Source organism: Xyrauchen texanus, chromosome 34, assembly GCF_025860055.1.
Source record: "Xyrauchen texanus isolate HMW12.3.18 chromosome 34, RBS_HiC_50CHRs, whole genome shotgun sequence".
Taxonomy (NCBI): Eukaryota; Metazoa; Chordata; class Actinopteri; order Cypriniformes; family Catostomidae; genus Xyrauchen; species Xyrauchen texanus.
The window spans coordinates 18,570,492-18,592,113 of NC_068309.1; the positions used below are offsets into that span (position 1 = coordinate 18,570,492).

The 21,622-nt window shown below is 36.1% G+C and overlaps 1 protein-coding gene across 2 annotated transcripts in view; it reads left to right on the top strand.

Moving 5' to 3' along the window:
* The window catches only part of arhgap42a (Rho GTPase activating protein 42a), a 35,783-nt gene that overhangs the window by 1,883 nt on the left and 12,278 nt on the right, over positions 1–21,622 (top strand). The window contains exons 2-12 of one of the 2 annotated variants that reach the window (XM_052104044.1): positions 788–883; positions 3,358–3,419; positions 13,694–13,765; positions 17,637–17,738; positions 17,900–18,010; positions 18,674–18,778; positions 19,062–19,191; positions 20,439–20,539; positions 20,652–20,761; positions 20,944–21,003; positions 21,403–21,481. In XM_052104044.1, the coding sequence (XP_051960004.1) occupies positions 788–883; positions 3,358–3,419; positions 13,694–13,765; positions 17,637–17,738; positions 17,900–18,010; positions 18,674–18,778; positions 19,062–19,191; positions 20,439–20,539; positions 20,652–20,761; positions 20,944–21,003; positions 21,403–21,481 (1,028 nt within the window). The remainder of the gene's footprint in view (positions 1–787; positions 884–3,357; positions 3,420–13,693; positions 13,766–17,636; positions 17,739–17,899; positions 18,011–18,673; positions 18,779–19,061; positions 19,192–20,438; positions 20,540–20,651; positions 20,762–20,943; positions 21,004–21,402; positions 21,482–21,622) is intronic. The other variant, XM_052104045.1, reaches the window with a different exon arrangement.

Genomic DNA, 21,622 nt, shown 5'->3' on the forward strand with positions numbered 1-21,622 from the left:
CACTAGGTTTAGCCTTGGAGGTTTCAAGAAAATTAAGTTTGGATCCTATCAGCTTTGGTTATTTCTTGGTATTTTCCAAAACAATTCTCTTTCAAAACCTTTTCCTTTATTCGCGACTCCTTCAGTCCACAGCAACAGGCTCATTCAAGCTTTTGTTCCAAACAAAAGGCAGTGGATGTCTTCACTACAAGACATAAGTCTTGCATTACATGAATGGTTCAATTGACTGGTTTATGTAACTCATGACATAATTTCTCCTTCCTGTTTCTCCAAACAAAATAAATACTTGTAACATTATAGTCATACTTGATAACCAAACTAAGAGAAAAAGAGATTGCTTTGTTTTAGCTCATGAGACTTGATTGAGTTCACAGTTATTTTTCATTCATTTAAGTATCAACTTAGTCATAGGTGTTTTCTTTTAAATCCTTCGAATACATAAAGACAAATGAGACCATTGTTGACATGCAGCAAGACTATAGATCTTTAAAAGTAATGTGGATTGCATAGCTCAGATAATACTTTGATGTCGTGGCTAGGTCTGAGAGGACAGTTTAAGACCTCTTCTGAAACACATGTGAGATTACTTTGGAAGCAGGAGACTGAAGCAAAAGTCTCAGTTTGCTCTCAATTTTAATGACATTGCTGTCTGGGAGAAACAATCAACATATTAAACTACATAATCAAGATGATTTTTCTTTCCTATGGGAAGTGGAATGTGCTCAAATGATAAAACAAGACCTACAAAACTGAATCTCCATCACTCAGTTTGTTGTCTCTTTGACAGATCTTTCTGCAGCTGTGCAAAAATTTTCCCAGTCCCTTCAAGATTTCCAGTTCGAGTGTATTGGCGATGCAGAGACTGATGATGAGATTAACATTGGTAAGTAGTTAGCAACTAAACAAGATGCAAACTTGATAGTTACATAACAACGATGATCTAAATATTCCGATCCTCCAATCTGATGGCACAAGCGATGTTCACTGTTTGTGTCACTCTGCTTGGCTATATTTTTGCATTTCAGACAGTTCACCAGTCTGAGTGCTGATTTTGCTTTGGTTTTGTTTGAAACTTTGTTAGAGGATCTTACTGTGCCTAAAATATAAGTTACTTATTAATGTGTGTGTATGATATTTCTTGGAGCTTTTTTTTCTCATTACAAAAGTTCTACTTTAATTTTGAAACATAATAATAAAATCAATGCCACACACTTGAGATAAAGATTATATCAGTAACCTTATAAAAGCTTTTTAAATCTACTTGGGGAGGGTCCTCTCTTGGGGGCAGCCATGTTTGGATCACATGACCAGCTGAATACTACTTGCTTAATCTCAGTAACCACCCTGTTATTGGACACTTTCACTCATGGATCAAGTTAATGACTGACTGTGAATAGTGAATTTCTACAATGGCAAGTCCAAGGCGACATGCAATAAAATGAAAAATAAAAAAATACTGAGTGCAACGTTAAGTAAATTATGCATTGTTTAAGCTGTAAACAGTAAGGCTTATGTTACTTAAACATCTATGTCTCTATATGCTGTTTATTTGTAACTGTCCTTCTGAGTCATCAACCAATAGTATCTAATAACAAGCTGAGAACACTACAGACTGCTGTTCTCTCGTTCCGTAGTACCACAGCTCCATAGTTTCAAACAAAACAATGATGGTTCTTTATCAGACTTAAGACTTAGACTATTGCTGTCTGGCATTTAGAAAGCCATAAACCCAAAAAGCAGTCTGAGAGAAAGTTCAGGGAATCGGAGTGTTTCTTTTTGTCCTTGGCTTCTGTACTGGTCATAACAGAATGTTAGATATTTAGACTGCTGCAATAGTGCTTGTGCAAGTGAATGTAAGTTGATAAAGGCACTTTTTTCTTAAGAAGTTCAAATACCGGTAGTCTACATTTATTTGGTATGGATGGAAACAAAGACTGTTGGAATCTTTTAGTATGAACCTAGGTGATGAAATATTTGTCTGATCCATTTCACTGCAGCTACAAAACAGTATATATATATATGTGTGTGAAAACTCATAATCCCAGAAACCACGGTGGTTATTCTAATATATTTATATCTCAACAGGATGACTGTTGTTTCATGCGTGCCTTGCCATTCCCATTTAAGTGCATCTTAGTGTATTCATGGTTCTCCTACCATGCATCAAAGCAGCTGAGATGTATACTGCTGTAACGTGAATTTGGCTGAGGGTCTGTTTATCCGGAGGCCTCCTAATAGAAAGTAGTTGAAAGTAGTTCTTATCTGAGTTCCTAATTGGATGCTTGGGGGAGTTAAAACCCTGGGGATTTACAAGAGGGGGATGGGAAGTGGGAGCCAAGCAGAAAAATGCTTCACATCCCAGGACAGGAAGTGACCAAAGCATCCTTTAAAAAAGAAAAAAGATTCCAGTACAGGCTCATCATCATGAAAGGATTTGACCACATGCTTAAAGTTGCATTACATAATATTGACATTAGTTTAATTTACATTGCTGTGCAGTTTTCCTTAGAAAGTATACTGTAATATTTCCCAATTTTCAATCATTTCTCTGCTGCAGGTTTAGCCTGCCTTTGGGTGTGTAAACATTAAAACAACATACTTTCATTGACTAATTTTAATAATTTAAGTCAGAATTATAAAGGAATCTGCACACCAAATCCAAAAGCTGAAATTCATGAATTAAAAAAACATGAGGCTTGAGATCTGAGGTTCAAGTTGATTGATTGACTGAAGAGTTACAAGAATTACAACTGTTTTCTCATTATTTCCCTGTTGCATACTAATTAGCTTTGATTGGAAGGGTTTAAAAGTTTGGTCTTGCTTTTGTTTTGATTATCTGGGGCACTTAAGATAGTCGATAGACTAAAATGTACACTTTTTGATTTTGTCACATTTATCATACGTAAGCTTTTGGATTTCGTGTGTGGATTCCAAGTCAATACACCTAATTAAATCTAATCATTCATTTAGGCACAGAACAAGTTTAGTTTTTTATGAATCACTGTAAAACATTGGATATTGCTGATGAAATTATTTACATTTATTTATTTTTTCCCATGGCTGATCATCATTCTTGCACACATGAGTAGCTCATACAGGAAATGTGTTTTATGTTACTCTCACATTTCTACATCTTGAACATGTGGTCTGCTCTTTCTTGAATACCCCTTTGTGCATTGATCAGTTGTGGGTGGCCATGCTATTTTCTCAGCATTGCTATTATTATGTTCAGGTTTTCTGTATGTCCTTCATTCTGAGGGTATAAAAGGCACAATCTGATGCACTTATTTACTGAGTAATTACAGATGCAAAGTTGATTGATTGAGCATGATTGGAATTCTTTCTGTCTTATCACAGCCCAGTCATTCAAGGAATTCTCCCAGCTGTTGAACACAGTGGAGGAGGAAAGACGGCGACTTGTAAGTAGTTTTGTTTCTTTTCTATGGCAATTAAAAGGGATTTTTAACCCAAAAATGAAAGTAATGTCATAATTGTCTCACCCTAATGTTGTTCAAAACCTGCATGACTTTCTGACATAAATGAAGATATTTGGCAGTGTGTCACGGCGAAAATGTTCTTTGTTCAAACATGAAGTTCAAGCAGCTGAGCAATGTTTGTGAACATTTAGATACCGGTCACGACGCTGCGGGAGGCATTTAGAGGAGCATTTATATATGAGGATGCACAAGACTGCATGTATTAATGTGACATTAAAATGTGTTATCAATGACTTTGTGTCTCATTCTATGAGAAGAATTCACATGAAATCAGTAAAAGAAGCTGTAAAACTCATTTTCTCACTGAAGCTGTGTATGGGCATAAAATTTCTACGGCAAACCCGAGGTGATAAATACACAACCACACACATACGCAGAGCAAAGTTACTTTATGAAGTGCATCCTTATTCTTACGATTGTTTGTGTTCACGCAATACTTTGGTTGTTATTTCAGATTGAGCTGGGATGTCTCCCCTCTGTCATTCTTAATCTGAACCTGTGTGTGTGTGTGTGTGTGTGTGTGCGTGTGTGTGTGTGTGTGTGTGTGTGTGTGTGTGAGTGAGTGACAGAACCTGCTGATGAGAGCGAGACTTTAAGCACAACATTCGATAGGTGTGTGACACCCTTGGCTAAAATCAAGTTCTTGTGAACAGACTAGTGAGATGCCGACTTATATACTGCGATAGGAATAATTTTAGACCCATTTGGTGACTGCTGGTCAGTGCGACATCACAGAAATAGAATCCATTCCAAAAATAGAAATTCCTGTCGCTGTTGCTCGTAGTTTGTCGTGGCTGGTTAGAACAAAACTCTGATTAACATAGAAAAGATACATTTTATCGCATGTTGTGGCGTCGCATCGCATCTGGTTTGGACACGGTGTAATTTGTCATGTTTACATTCTGCATTAATGGCACTAATGCGCTAACACGCTATACACGCCATAATATGCACCGTTTGCTCTCTTTTATTGTAATTTGTTATGACACTGATACTACTGCAAAGATGGGTGTATAAAGGAGTATTAATGTGACGAATACAAACAAACGAATGATAATAAGAATCATATCTCACTCTCTGCAAATGTGTGAAGCACATGAGTGGAGCAGCATATCAAACAACAGAGTGAATAGGCACTTAAGAGTATTTAAATAGATTTGATTCCTTTTGTAGACTAATAAAACAAAAAAATCACATGATATGTTCTTGGAAATTGTCTCTACGCGAATGATCAGACAGATGTATATCAGTTTGCACCAGCTTGCTAATAACTCTGCATGTTCATCTTGGCTTGAACAATGCAAACAGAATTAGCTGTCAGTCTCAGAGTAGGTGGAGCTTCCGGTTACACCTACCGATGACTTGGACCAATGGCGGAAGAAGGTGTTTAGCAGCCGGTACAAGGTTTCCTGAAAGTTTGCACTGGTGAGCTGTTACGAACCACTGACGCGAACAAAAAACACCTTTGTTTTGGCTGTATTTTGTTCACAATTACGTCAGCTTTCTTCGGTTCTGTATGAAGTATACAGGAGCCTTTAGTCTCAGTCACTATTCACTTTCATTGCATCTTTTTTTCATACACTGAAGGTGAATGGTGACTGGGGTTCTAATTCGGTCTAACATCTTCTGGGTTCTATGATAGAAAGGCATCATACAGGTTGGCATGAGAGTGAGTAAAATAATGACAGAATTTTCATTTTTAGGTGAACTATTCCTTTAAGCTATTTGGTTTTAATTTCTCGGCTATGCCCATGAATCCAACACATGATGTGGTTTACTTTAAAAGTGCCAAAGAAATTGTAAATGATGTAATTGTAGTGATGTTTCTGTATGTTCCTTTTTTAAGTGGTTTTTTTTTCCAACACTTTGTTAACACACAATTTCAACTGATTACTTTTATAAAACAGTGTCAACAGCACTATGATAAAAGACCAACGTTGAATAAGCAGTTACATGTATTTGTAATAATTTCCAGAATAATACCTGCCAACTAATATAGTTCCTTACCCTAAAAGTAGACTATTTCATGTCAGTTTTGTCCATTTATACTTGTTACATAACAGCTTTGAACATTGCTCTCCATTTTAAAATGCTTTATAAGACACTTTTGGACTAGTGGTTGAACTGTCTGTGTTTGCTGTAGATAATGAGATGAGAGTGTGAAATATATCTGCTGCTCTTTTTTTAAAAACTATATTTATTATCACACTAATCGTGAAGTCTTAAGACTAACATTCTCAATGCCATCATACACAACTTCAGATTGGCACTTTTATGGGCATTAAGTATTAGACAGTGTGTTGCCAGGGAAAAATGCTGGCACTCACCACTGCAGCTGATGGATCATTAGTCATAGTACAGCAGTGAAAGACCTCACTCGGCAAACAATGGTCCCTTGTGCTTCACTGGTGACCCTGCCTACTTGTTAACAAACACAGAGCTTTGTTTTTGGATTCATGAGGCACTTTGCCATTAGATATACATTGACCTGATTTACTCTAATTTAAAGGGAAAACCCCTTTACCATTATGCCATCCCAGATGTGTATGACATTCTTTCTTCTGCAGAACACAAACAAAGATTGTAGGCCCATACAATGCAAGTGAATGTTGGCCAGAACTCTAAAGGTCCACAAAGCATATAAAGGCAACATAAAAGTTATCCATAAGACTCCCGTGGTTTAATATATGTCTTCAAAAGCAATATGATAGGTAGAAACAGATCAATATTTAAGTCTTTTTTACTATAAATCTCCACTTTCAATTGCACATTCTGAAAGTTGTACTGAACTGAATTATTCTTCTAAAAATCTTTGTGTTGAGCAGAAAAAAGAAAGTCATACACATCTGGGATGGCATGAGAGTGAGTAAAGGATAAGGGAATTTTAATTTTTGGTGAACTATCCCATTAAAGGCATAGTTTATGATAGTTCTTCCTGATATAATAGTTCTTATCTGTTGTGATTTAAACTTAATATATGATTCCCATAGCCCTTATGTTGTGGTATAGTTATTTTTATCTATTGATAGCTGGAGTCAGCATATTTGATCTCGTAGTCGAATGACTTCTTTAATTCATCAAGTCATCTGCCTTGAATGTTGTAATTTTGCGGGGTAATGTTTATTGATCATGTGTCATTTCATGTGATCTTTATTTTGTAGAGCAGTGCAACATTTGGTCATATCGGAATATTGGAGTCTTATGCATAACTCAAGTTATTAACTATAATTGCTGTAAATATAAGACAGCAGCCTCAATTGTAACAAAGACAAACATCTCTATTGTGTCTTTTGTGCTTGTATCTGGGTGTCCAAGAAAAAGGCTGAGGTCAAGCCTTGGGTCATCTACACATGACACATTGTTGTCTTATTGGCTCATATCTTCTGATGACTGCTTTTCCAGTCTGTAGATCACAACAATGATTTCTTCCTCACAGAGAGACCCAAGTAATACTTTCTTACACAATTAATGCCTTGTTGGTCTTGGTGGATTTTATTAGACATTAGTATTCAACTGATATTGTTTTATGGCTGATACTGATTAATTAAAAGATGATGTGTTTATTTTTTGTTGTTAAAACCATATCCCAAAAAACAACTCTTAAGTAAACCATTCATTGGTTAATTCCCCCCAAAGTGTAACACTGTGGCTGTGTAGTGCTTTCAAACATTGGTCCCCACAGCAACATCGGCTCAGACAATGACACAAATTTGGGGGCGAGACTATTAGGTTTTTTCTTTGTATATGTACATGACATAAACATTTAAGGACAAATGATGGAAACCTGAAATTTTCAGTTCTGAAAATGTAAAGGCATAAATCATTTTTGTAGACTTACCATAGTGACTTGTGGTAAGGCCATGTATGGTTTTGAACATGGATTTTGTATATACTGGCCCAATAATAATGTAAAAAGAAATGAGAAATCCTCTGTAGTGTACATTTTAATAATAACACTTTTAATAATAACACTAATAATAATTATAACAACAACAATATTATTGTTAGTCAAGTATGATCAAGTTTATTGTATAAAATAACCATTTAATCAATTGATTTGTCACCAAAATTAAAGGTACCGATAAACGATAAATAGAAAAGTATGATTATTGGTAAAAACAAAATATTGGTCAAACTGGTTATTGTGTTTTTATTATTTCTATCCAAGAAATGCTTAATTTGCTCACGAGGACGTCAAATACGTTGCATTTGCCAGGAAGAGAGCCCCTCAGTGGTGCAGGAGTCCAGCCACGTCCAGACTAAAGATTCTGTCATATCCATTGTTCAGTGGAGAAAAGAGAGTGGGTCAGTGGAGCTGTGTGAAGAGCCTCGGGGGAAGAATTACCCAGCAGCCTCCTACAGTCTCTATACTTCCTGCAGACTAGTCGTGTTACGCTTCAGTCTCACAGGCTCCTGCTCCGGGGCCTCTCAGTATGACAAACACCTCAGTCGAGCTGAGAAAGTCCCAGAGGGCTTTTTCATCCATTGATGTACAATAGCAGAGCCAAGGGGTGAATAACTGCTAGTAAATGCATTGCTCTCCCACAGGGGTGCAGCGGGGAAGTACACTGTGTTACTGGAGCATAGTGGCCAGACAGTCAGTTTTAAAGGCTGTCTCTCGTAACTGTGAATCATTAAGTAAACACAACTGTAGTGTTTCATTGAACGTCTGCCACTTGTATCCTTCCAGACTAGAGGACTGTCTCTTATCCACTGGTACTTTATTATTAGGCACATTGCCAGGCTGCTCTGCTTTTAAGTGGGAGGCATTTTCCCACATGATAGATCGGAATGATGTAGTAAGTGAGTTTCCTCTTTGGCTAAAAAGGGCTATGGGAAGTTTTGACGGGTGTTGTGAGAGAAACTCTTGAGCAAACAGAGTGACTGTCTGCACCCATTGCTCTCGACGCTCTACTATATCTGAAGTGTTGAAAGACCCCTTGCTTTAATCTGAGTGCTTATTGTTGGCCTCTGTGTAGGTCAAAGCCTGTCTAAAGCTAAAGCAGCTTGTCATGCATGTTATTTTTATAGTTTGTTTGACTTGCTTGGTGTATTGCTATAAAAAAGGATCTTGTTAAAGTTTAAAATGAAAGTTCAACAATGTGTATGTGGTAAACCGTAATTTTATACAGAAATGTTAAGTTTTATTCCTTCTCCCACAAATCAAGAGTAAAACACCCTGTTGCTATTTAATGACATCTAAACACGCATGACTTCTTAGGCTATACATTTTAACATTTGCATTATATTATCAACTACATTTAGAAGCTTGTTTGTGTGGAATCAATTTGTGCAGATTGTTTAAATTTTGATGCAAAGGACCCAAAGAGTATGCAAGAAATCAAGTTTTTCATGTCACATTTGCTTTTTTGACACTATCGGTTAGGTTTAGATTCAAGATTTAGGATAAGGAGGTACATTTGATGATTTTTAACTCGACAGACGTCATCTTTAACCCTAAAAACATAATCTGTTGGGGACCAGATTTAACTCGCTTTTAGCACCACACAGTGGACATTTCACCTCTGAACTGCCGTGAAACGTGTAAGGAACCACCTAATTGCAAAAAATTTGTCACTGTCAATCTAATTTTCATAAGATCAGGCTGATAAATAAAGTGCCCCCAAAGAGTATTTGGACAATTTAGCCATACATAAAAAATTAAGAATGCCTTTGCATTATATAATAAAATGTCAAACGGATATATTGTTCAAAGATAAAGGTGTAGTCAGTAATTGTTTTAATGTTTATGTTGCACAGGCAGTTGTCACGGACTTAAACTGACACCTAGCAGCATGGATGCAACAACATGCAAAAGCAAAGGTTTTCAGTTACCGATGCCATTGTAGAAGTTAACCATGACTAAAGGCCACTTCCGGAGAAGTTCTTCTTTGTTATTCATTTAGGGGTAAAAAAAAAAGTTCTAAACAGCTGAGCAATAGTGTGGGAGGCGTTTAAGGGTACATTAAAAAACGAGGATGCGCTCAAGACTTGCATGAAAACCCTAATTAATTTGACTTTAAAATGTGTTATCAATGACTTTATGAGTAGAATTCACATGAGGTCAGTAAAATAATCTGTTTAAACCACTCGATTATGATAACAGTATCTAGTAAAGTAATATATATGCTGTAGAAATTTTTAATTTGTCTTATATTCTGAATTAATGGAGCTCTTGAGCTAACATACTATATGCATCCATAATATGTGAAGATTACACACTGTTTTTGTAATTTATGATGACTGATACTATTGGAATGATGGGTTTATAAAAGAGTGTTAATGGGCAGAATACAGACAAAATAAATATAATGGAGGCATATCTTACTTTGGGCAGATATGTGAATGGCTTTCGCTGCAGATGACATATGAGTGAATGGGCACTTGATAGTATTTGAGTAGATTTGATCACATAATAAGACTAATTAACACTTAAACACATACAGCGGGTCTTTAGAGACCTGGAACCTCATTCCACCCCCTGTACCTCATCCATTTTTGGGAGTTGTGTCCACACCTCTTTAGTATTCCTCAATCAATCTCTAAAAAGTATAATGTTTTAAGTACCAAAAGTGTATAGGGTCTAGAGATCCGAGGTATGCAAGGGTTTTTTTTTTTTTTGCACTTCCATACATTTTATGTTTTATAATAATTGAGTAATAGGATATAATTATATCATATCTATTTAAGTTTACTATCACAGGATATATATTTCTTTGTGTATTACAAGAGAAATGAGTACTATATTCATACAAATAAATACTTTATTATGTTGACTTTCTGTGCAACAATGAACTATCAACAATGGTGAATTATCATTATTTTATAAGCGTATACACAAACATGATAATAAACATGTTATTTCTCACTCAAGGTGGTGCTGTTGTTTCAGTGATTGACTTGATTTACATTTGGCGTTGCTATTTGATGAAGAAACAACATTTAAGTAAACTTATAGCAAGTATGATATGACTATTGTCATTTGTGTGTACTACTGAAAGAATGTTGTGCATCTATTTAGACTCAGCAAGTGCTTGATTTAATACACATAAGATACACATAAGTTGCACATGTGTAGATTATGTGTTGTGTGCAGCTCAATATGTGTTTGAACAGCCAGTTGCATCTCATGAAATTTCAGTGAAATAATGAATCCTGTTCTTGATTTGTCCTAATTTTTTGCATTATCTTTTTAATTTATGAAAAATAAAGCATCAAAATATATAAAAATATATATATTATTTTATTGTTTTCTAATTGTTTTTAACATATTTTCTACAATTTTACACTATCTGGGCATTTTGTTCATCAAGTTTTGATAGATATTAGCGCCGGGTCTCTAAAGACCCTAATATGTAAAAGTGTTTGGGAAAATTGCCATATTTAATGGTTAAACAAAACAAAAACAAACAATTTGCATGACATGGTCTTGGAAAATGTCTCTATGGGAACGATTGTACAGATGGAGGTACGTTTGCACAAGCTCGCTAATATTTCTGTACTCCAGTTTGTTCATGTTGACTGGTCTTAACATACTTGGTGAGCTGTTATGAACCATCGTTGTTTGATTTCGTATAAAGTACAGTAGATCAGGGCTTTTAGTTATACATCAAGTAAAACTGTCTGATAATGGGGGTTACCAACATAAAATTGGTATTAATCAACTGACCATGTGATCTCAACATGCCGGCCATGCGGCAATCCACTCTATGTAAAATTAAACAGCTTTTATTAGGCTACTGATATTACTGGAGTCTCATGATATATATATGTGATTTTTGAATGTGGAAGAACTACTGAGAGCACCTTTAAAATGAAATAAACATTTAGACAACCAAATTTAGTACAAATGTGCTTTAACACTAGGGAAACATTCAACTGTGCACAGCAAGCTCAACAGGAAATGCATACTTAAATCATACACACATATCTTAAAAATGAAGTTGTTACTGATATCCTTTCAAAACCTATAGCTCACATCTGGGCCTGCTTGGAGTCTGTACGTTTCTATTATTTGAAAGCGCAAATTCCATTTATGTTGATTTGGGTGAAAGGAGCCTCCAGAGATGGACGCTCAGTGCTGCCGCTGGCTTAGCGCAGGCAAGCATGTGGAACTTATTTGGACCAATTCTCTAGCGAGACATGAAGCCCTCCATGCTGTGCCTGGGAATGTGTATAAAAGGAACTAGTGTATGTAATTGTATGTTTTTCCAATCCTAGTGCCTACAAGAAAATGGTACTAATTATAGCGCTGTTATTTTACAGTAAATTAAAATAATTCCCTTGGAAGCTATCCATGCACTGTCCATGTCTGCCTGCTGTAAACTATTAGAAGCAACAGTCTGTGATGTCGAGAAGCTCTAATTTTAAGCACTGGTTTATTTTGTGGTTATTGTTTTATAGCTGTTAATGTTGATTAACACTTCAGATTGTAAAATTCTCATCCATTTGTATCCATATATATCCTTCAGGAATAATGACCCAATGTACGTAATGAAAGGCCCATCTCAATTAGAATCTCAAGGCAGTTAGGTGCAAAGCAAACTTTTCTTTCAAGACCTACTGAATATAGTGTATATAGACAGACCTTTGTTTACCCTGAGGGAGAATATGCCTCCCCTCTTCATCGTGCCTCCACAGACGACCTCCTCCACTGCAACTGCTGGGGCCGGCTCCCCCCAGCAGTTGCAGTACATTTAATGTAAATAGATCTGACAGCCTGGGGGAAACTCTTACACCCAGGTAAGTGATACTATCCGTGCATAAGGGTATAGGTAATGTGATGGCTGCATCATCCCAGCTTTTGGGTTGTAGTGGGAGAACAGATGATTTATCCCAGTTAATCGAGTATTCTGATATGTTGGCAAATGAGTGTATGATTTTGATTGTTTCTTGTATTGAAATTAGAGGATTCTCCAAAAATAGTAGTATGTCATCTGCATAGAGGCTAATTTTATGATGCATATTTTTCGTCCTGATGCCTGTAATGAGTGTGTCTTGGCGTATGGCAGCTGCTAGAGGTTCAGTGAAAATAGTGAACAGTTGAGGTGATAGTGGGCATCCTTGTCTAGTCCCCCTGTGCAATGTGAAGTTTTGTGAGGATAGTCCATTAGTAGTGATAGTGGCTGTCGGTGAAGTGTATAATAGTTTAACCCATTTAATAAATGATTCCCCAAAGCCAAATCGCTCTAATGTGGAAAACAAGAATTTCCAATTGACTCTATCAAATGCCTTCTCGGCATCTAATGTGACAATGACTGTGTTATTTTCTTGAATTGTACATTGATGCATAATATTGATCATTCTGCGTGTATTGCTTGTGGCTAGTCTGCCTTTAACAAAACTTGTTTGATCGGGATGAATTATGGATGGAATAACCTTTTCTAATCTAATTGCTAGAGCCTTTGCCATGATTTTGGTGTCTACATTTATTAATGAAATTGGTCTATAACTCGATGGTAGAGTCGGATCCTTATTGGGTTTGAGTAGAAGCGAAACTGATGCTGTGTTAGAGGTTTCCGGAAGCCTAGAAATGAGTTTTGATTCGGTTATCATTCGGATGAAAAATGGGGCCAAAATTAACCAAAAGTGTTTGTAGAACTCGGAAGGGAAGCCATCTGGACCAGGTGCTTTATTGTTTGGCATTGAAGCCAATTAGCTTCTGATAGGAGGTGTACTGAACTGGAGGTGTACCTGTGGATGTATTTTAAGGCCAACCTTCAAACTCCCTTCAAACAGCAATCATGGAAAAAAAAAAAAAAATCAACCAAGACCTCCAAAACCACCATAAAAAAGCTAGAGTTTGCAAGTGCACATGGGTACAAAGATCTCATCTGGTCTAATTAAACAAAACTTTAACTGTTTGGCCATAATGACAATCATTATGTTTGGAGGAAAAAGGATGAGGCTTGTAAGCTGAAGAACACCATCCCAACCGTGAAGCATGGGGGTGGCAGCATCATGTTGTGGGGGTGCTTGCGGCAGGAGGGATTGGTGCACTTCACAAAATAGATGGATAGTTTTCTATGATTAAATATCAGGAATTGTGAATAACTGAGTTTAAATGTATTTAGCTAAGGTGTATGTAAACTTCTGACTTCAACTGTATAGTTGGAGGTTTTGAATGGATGATTTAATGAATTGATTTGTCATCATTTATGTTTTTATTATAAAATTTTTTTTTTATTGTTCTTTAGATACAGAATGCTGATGACGTCTTGATCACACCACTCGAGAAGTTTCGTAAAGAGCAGATTGGAGCCGCCAAAGTAAGTTCTTAGAACCCATTGTGAGTTAATGTTCTAAATGTCAATGGATATTAATCTTTACCTGCACTGCCACATGATCCTGTATGGTCAAAATAGGTCGCAATGAAACTTTACAGGAAAGGGGAAAATTTAAAACACCTGTTGAAATTATTGCCAGATACAGTAACGCCACATTGACCAACATGAAACGAGTGCTGCCATTGTTTCAATGCTGGAGGACATGTTTTTAACCAGACTCCAGTTAAAGGTTTACTCTTTCTAGGAGATTAGGGTCTTGTGCTGGGAGCTGTGAATGTGATCCCTCCAGCCGTATTTGAAGAGCCGGAGTAGAGACTGATGAGCTCACAGCTGAAAGATCAAGAGCACAAAAAACTTGATGCCTTATTTGGGTGTTTTAGCCTGATACTTTTCAGCTAGAGCTAAGATGGAACTTACTAAACTTAAACATTTAGATACGATGGAGATAAAAGGCAATGAAAGGCCGGCTGTTCAACTTCCACAAATATTTAAACCAAAACACCTACATTCTCACACAAACACACACGCTTACAATGGGGTCCAAGCATATGTTTTGCTTTTTTCATTACCAATGATTTTATCAGCATAACAATTTAAGTGAAGAGTTGAATTGAAAATGTTGTGTTTGGTATGTTCCCCTTTTGCTTAAAGGCATGTTCTGTGTTTGATACAAGTTAAACTTAATAGACAGCATTTGTAGCTGTAAAGGATAGTTCACCCAAAAATTTTAATTCTCTCATCATTTACTCGCCCTCAGGCCATCTTAGATTTGTATGACTTTCTTTCTTCTGTTGAACACAAACAAAGATTTTAAGAAGAAAATCTCAGCTCTGTAGATCCATACAATTCAAGTGAATGGTGATCAGACCTTTCAAGCTCCCAAAATCACATAATAGGTGTGAGTGAGAAACAGTGCTTTTTCTAAATGCTTCTGAAGACATAGATATAACCACTGGAGTCATATGAATTACTTTTATGCTGTCTTTATGTGGTTTTTGGAGCTTGAAAGGTCTGGTCACCATTCACTTGCAATGTATGAAACTACAGAGCTGAAATATTCTTCTTAATTTCTTGTTTGTTTTCAGCAGAAGAAAGAATGTCATACACATCTGGGATGGCATGAGGATGAGTAAATGATGAGAGAATAAACATTTTTGGGTGAACTATCCTTTGAATGTTGATTGGATGTAAAATTACACAGATAAGGTAAATACAATCATGTGCACACATATAGGGCCCTATTTTAATAGTGCAAGCGTTAGGTGCATCGCATTTCACAAGTCAATGGGCATGGCCATAAAGTTTTGATGTTTTCACACAAGCATGCGCTAAGTGTAGGTGCAAGACGGCTTTTGTGAAATCATGACATTTAATGAAAAATGACATTTACTTCTACAGTTAGATTTACATTTTGAAAAACTGTATACATTTATTGAAACACAAACAAATTAAACCAAATATATTTCTAAATTCATATTACCCTTCAAACAAAACAAAAATATAATCAAAATAACGAAGTGGTCAAAAAAATCATACCAAATCCAAACATTTTACTCTGTCAAACTTCTTCCACCGGCCCCATTTGCAGTAAAATCACTCTACGACAACAGGAGGAAAAATACCTATACAAATTAGATCATAAATACAATTTTTGGAACCACATGAGATAATCTTACCTTTTGTTCAAAAGTTATTAACATGGTCAATGTCACAAATTTGCTTAATATAATTATTGAGCTAGAAACATTTTATATAGATATAATGTTTCAATGTTTTTATTTTCAATTCCAGATTTTTTTTTATGTGTTCTCACCCAACTGTATACTTAAAAACTCTGAAGGTTTTTCACCACATTCAGAAGTCTTTCTAGCATGAAAGAATCTTAAAATCTTACATCTCTGGTAACAACGAAGTCCCAGAATGTCTTTTTCAAAACCCTTAAAATAAAGCACACATTCCTAGAGAGGGTGATGTCATTGCTAGCCAGCAGATGCGCTAAGAAACTGAACTAAATGAACTATGAAATTTCTTCAGCAGTCTGTGTTTCAGATGCAGTGTCCATTAGAGGGTCATGGGAAAGGTTAGGCTAATGTTAAACAGGAAAAACAAACAGCTTCATACTGGTTTCTGTTGCAGTCTTAAGAAAGACATTCTCATTGATGGAGGTCTGCAGCGCATGAGTTCTCCGTTCAACATAAATAGGTGGTGTCATTGCGGACACAGGAAGTGGGGGTCTTGTCTAATGTAAACATCTTTACTCGGCCTCATTTAGAGTCATAGGATGGCCCATATAATTGGAAATACCCAGAATGTTTGTTTTTTATCTGTGGTTACATGCGTACTCAGTATTGTCAGTTTGATAATGCTTATCATTGATGGTTCCTGAAAGACAAGTGTGTACACACAGAGTGATTCTTGCTCAGCTGGAGTTGTTGAGTCATTGAGTCATTTTGTTCCTTATTTTCTATATGTGCTGAGTTGTTACTATAATAGATTGTCAATGTTAAAGGAACAAATTAAGCTTAATACCCACCAAAAGCAAACATTCATATTTATAATTTTTGACATTTTTTATGAATTTTTGATTCCTATTTCTTCTGCAGAACATAAAAACAAGTATATTTTCATAGATGTTTAATGTGTTTATATAAAGGTAATCATGCGAAGAAGTGTAATCAAACTCAAATCGTGATTGCGCCAGTGTCACTGCAGATGTCAAGATTTATAGTGAATTTTTTTTTACATTTTGGTCTGTTTCTCACCCAAAACAGATCATATAACTTCAGAAGACATGGATTAAACCACATGAGTCACATGGATTACTTTTATGCTGCCTTTATGTGCTTCTTGGAGCTTAACATTTTTTACCACATTTGACTTGCCAAACATGGATAAAAACACATCATATCTCCTAAATATATTTGTTTGTGTTCTGCAAAAGAAAGAAAGTCATATGTGTTTGAGGCTACATTAGGATGAGTAAATGATGAGAGAACTATAATTGGGTGAACTATTCCTTTTCAGCATTTTCGGTGCTGATGTCATTATGTAGTGAGCAGGGTTGCTGATGGAGGATATACTGTAATCCATCAGCAACATATACAGTATAATCAGTTCAATAAGAGAAAATAGATGTGCAGAAAATGGTTGAAATTAACAACATTTTACACAATTATTACAAAAAATCACTAAAACTTGAATTTTGAATACAGAGCTAAATTAAGACATTTTGGATCTGACACTGGACCACTTGACCAATCAGGCTCAGTTTTCGTTTGATGCAGATAATTTTCAAATGGCCAAAAATTCATCTATCACTACTGCACTCTTGTTGGTAGCTGAAAGACATTTATTTTAAAACTATTTCAAAATGTAGACACAATTAATTGAATGTACCAGATCTGGGGATATGTCGAATTCTGCGGTAATCTGTGGAGCAACTTCACTTCAATCCAGATTACCTGAAAGCATATCAGTCTGCCATCTACTGGTTCTAAGCTTTTACAGCCAGTATTCTTTCAGAATTAACCAATCAAAATAAACAATATTTTTAAGGCATTATCTACAATCATGTTTTCATCAAACCGCACAATGATGACTCCAAGACATTACAGACATTACAGCTTCATTTTCTGTAAAGCTGCTTTGAAATGATGTGGTGTGAAAAGTGCTATACGAATAAAAATTACTTGACTGACAAATTAAAACTTCTAATTCTTTCATGAGACAATTATGTGGTGTTTGTTTACATGTCTGATGTTTTATATAACATTTAATCTCTGCAATAATCATTTATCACCATAATTACAGTACAGGAAATTCCAACTCCCATCACCTTTTTTTTTTTTTGAAGGAAGGAAAGAAGAAATTTGACAAGGAGACCGAAAAGTATTACACCGTTTTGGAGAAGCACTTAAGCCTGTCTTCTAGAAAGAAAGAGTCCCTTTTACAGGAGGTAACTTGAATGTTAAATTATTTGCTATATAAATGACAGAATACACACAGTATACAAAGTATATTTTGATCTTAATACAAATGCATGGCAACTTCACAGCAATTTGTTTCATCCTCAGTAAAAACAGCTTGGCTCTAAATTATTCTTTCTTTTTTTTTTAGGCAGACGCCCAGATAAATAAAGAAAGACAGGTCTTCTATGACGCCTCTCTTGAATATGTTTTCAAAATCCAAGAAGTGCAAGAGAGAAAAAAATTTGAATTTGTTGAGCCGGTAAGACACATCAATTTCTATTTTATTGGACAGTACTATCTATGAATGCAACCGAGAAACATGACAAATGCTTCCATTTACAGAATTAAAAGCCATTGCTTTGTAATCTCTTGGAATTTTAGGATCAGCATTGATCGTTTCTCTGCAGCGGAAATCAGACAGAAAAATTATGGTTAATATCATATCCTGCATCAGCATGTCTGAGAAAATCTAGACTTGGGAAAGTGATAGTTCACCCAAAAAGTATTCTTACCATCAACACTAAAATATATGTTAGGCAGAATAACAATCTCAGTCACCATTCACTTTCACAGCATCTTTTTACCTTACAAAGAAAGTGAATGGTGACTGAGACTGTCTGTCCCTAGCATTCTGCCTCCATTGTTGTTCCACAGTCATATGGGTTTGGAACGGCATGAGGGTGAGTATATTATGTCAGGATTTTTGTTTTTGGGTGCACTATCCCTTTAGAACAGTTTAAAAACACTAACTAATGCAAAGTGAATAGGGATAGATATCATCAGCACATTTATTAGCATGCAAAGCCTCACTTATTCAAGCAGGCAAAGCAAAGCAACTTCAACATTGTTTTTGTATTGGTTTCAAATTTAGACTACTCAAACTTTAAACTCCAATGACTGCCTGCATCTGTCTTTCTCTCAGCTCCTGGCGTTCCTCCAGGGATTGTTCACCTTTTACCATGAGGGTTACGAGCTGGCACACGAGTTAGAGCCATACAAGCAACAACTGCAATTCAACCTGCAGAATGTAAGAGCCAAACCCTGGCCCTCAGCTGACGTGGCTTGGCTTATCAGTCTGACAAATGAGCCAGTAAAGCCTGTGTTTGTATAAGTGCTTCTATGAGTGTTTGTATAAATGATAATGGACTTGTTATAATAAAGACTAAAAGTGGTTGTTAATGCTATGCTATGTATATTAGAATAACACAGTATTCCAGTATTTTTAGCTGTTTATGGAAGGAACTGAACTTTAGAGTTCAACTATGTCCATCTAGAATTAATTGACTGTTGTTTTGATGTCCTCTGTGAAGACGAGGAATAATTTTGAGAGCACAAGACAGGAAGTGGAGAATCTGATGAGAAGGATAAGGTCTGCTGAGCAGGACTTTAAAGCCCCAGGACAGTGGACCATGGAAGGCTTCCTCTATGTGCAGGAGAAGCGTGAGTATCCTCAGGTGCTCTTGGGTTAAATGAACAGATCTGCACTTAAAGTCCTCCCCCTCACGTCATCATTAAAGATGAGATTGAATAAGAAATTTACAGTCAGCTTAGATTTCTGGCATAATTAATGGAATAGCTCACCCAACAATGACATTTCTGGTATTATTTACTCGCCCTAATGTCGTTCCAAACCTGAATGACTTTCTGTCATAAGTGGAATACAAAAGGTGAATTTTACTGGGTTTATTTGCCATATAATGACAGCGAATAGTGACTCTGGTCTGTCAAGCTCGAAAAAGCAATATAAAACCACAGTAAAAGCATTTGATACAACTCTATAATATATATATGACTTAAAACTACATATCGATGCACAACATTCCAAGTTTTCTGAAGAAATCTGATAAAAAAATAGAGTGATAAATAGAACGAAATTTAAGTCATTATTCACTTTGACGTCAACAACATCAAACTCATTGGTTCTTTTTAATATGACATCATGACATTTGTGGCAAGTTTGCAGCGAGTTAGCCAGAACTCTTGATTTTTGTAAGGGAAGTTGTATTTTACAGTTCCTGTTGCTCAACTGGTTAAGTGCGTCTCAATCGGCTCCCTAGTTAAGTTCAATAGTTAGGACACTGATCAGTTTGTCGGACATTTCTAGGGCTGTCTCAATTGCAAAATCGTTCCAGAGCACTGTAACGTTTGTTAGAATAAGAGCACAAGTGTAAAACTATGATGTCAAAGCCTTATTTTCTCTTTTAAAGTTATGTCTTTCATCCATAATGACCATGAAAGGGAAATAATCTTTTAAATGTTAGATTTGTTTGAAAAGGTTAAAAATACACTCTATATTTGTATTTATTTCATTGTCATTTTTTTAAAATAACACTACATTTGAATATCTACAATGAAAATGCACGACAGTGTCATTTATACAGCAATGTTGTTGATTAATACCAGCCGATTTAATGCAGAAGCTTGTTATCGTGTCCCAGTTAGTTCAGTCAAGTGTCCCAATGTTCAGTATATGAACACCCTTGCCAGTGCTCAAAGTCATGCTTACGATATACAGAATCACGACAAAGGGGCTAGGGAGCTGATTGAGACACAGGTTGAGTATACCTTAAATGCATTGGAAGACGCTTTGGATGAAAGTGTCAGTCAAATGCATAAATGTACACTTTGATCGGAGTCACCTAAACTAAGTCTAAAGTGCACTAATGACAACTTGTTTTCTGTTGAAGGACCCCTGGGGTGCACATGGAGTCGACACTACTGCACATATGAGAAGGGGACCAAAATGTTTACAATGAGCAACTTAGAGTTCAAGACTGGAGGCAAACAGGTGCAAAATAATATTAAAAGTGAATCACTTAAATGTTATGAAATGCTTAAAGACTCACTCATTCACTCATTTCAAACCCCATAGTGAGATATTTTTTGTTTTACAATGATAGAATGGACTGATCATGAGTCCCCCCGAAATGTTTAAGCTGAAGTCCTGCATTCGACGAAGAACAGATTCCATAGACAAGCGATTCTGCTTTGATATTGAGGTGGTGGAAAGGTGTGTATACATTTTAGAGGCTTTCATGTAGCATTGAGATAAATCTCACACTATGATGTTTATAGTTATATGGCATTTTAAAGCTCTAAGAGAGTTACCTTGTGTTAGTGCTCTCTTCCGTCTGTCATTTTCAACACTCTTTCCTTTCCTCCATCTTTTCTCGCTTGATACTGTAACTGAAGAGGTAACCCCTGTGAAGGGCTTCTGCTCAGTTATCTCCAATGTTTCTTTAAAGACCATCGGTATGGATTCCCTTCTATGCTTCTGAAGAGTTGGTGTTTCCTAATGATAATATCTATTAAAAACAAGCATCCTTCGCTTTTATATCCTGTATTTAACAGTTGCTTTTTAACACTTATACTGTCAGTAATTTTGCTTGCATTGAAACCAGTTTCCTCTTGCTAAACTGAGGCATATGGTTTGGTTGCACACTTTGATACATGTAAGGAGAGATTTTTAGATTTGTTACACCTGGTTTGGAATATGCATGGTGCTTTGAGCATAATCTAAACAGTTCAAAATATACAGTAAGAGGATTTAATAATAATATAATCATTTTGTGAGTAATGCGAGCTTTGTGATACTTCAGAACAATATCACATGAATGGATGAGAGCTCAGATATCTCTATCTGTCCTGCAGACATGGCATTATCACACTGCAGGCTCTCTCTGAATCCAACAGACGACTGTGGATGGAGGCCATGGATGGAAAAGAACCGGTAAGGACAGTCATCTGGTTAAAAGGACTCTGATCTTGTTTTGATAAGCATGTGCAAGTTCATAGTGCAAGAGCTTTAAGTTGTAAAGATATGCTTTTTGAATAGCTGATAATTACAAGAAAGTGCAAATTGCTATCAAGA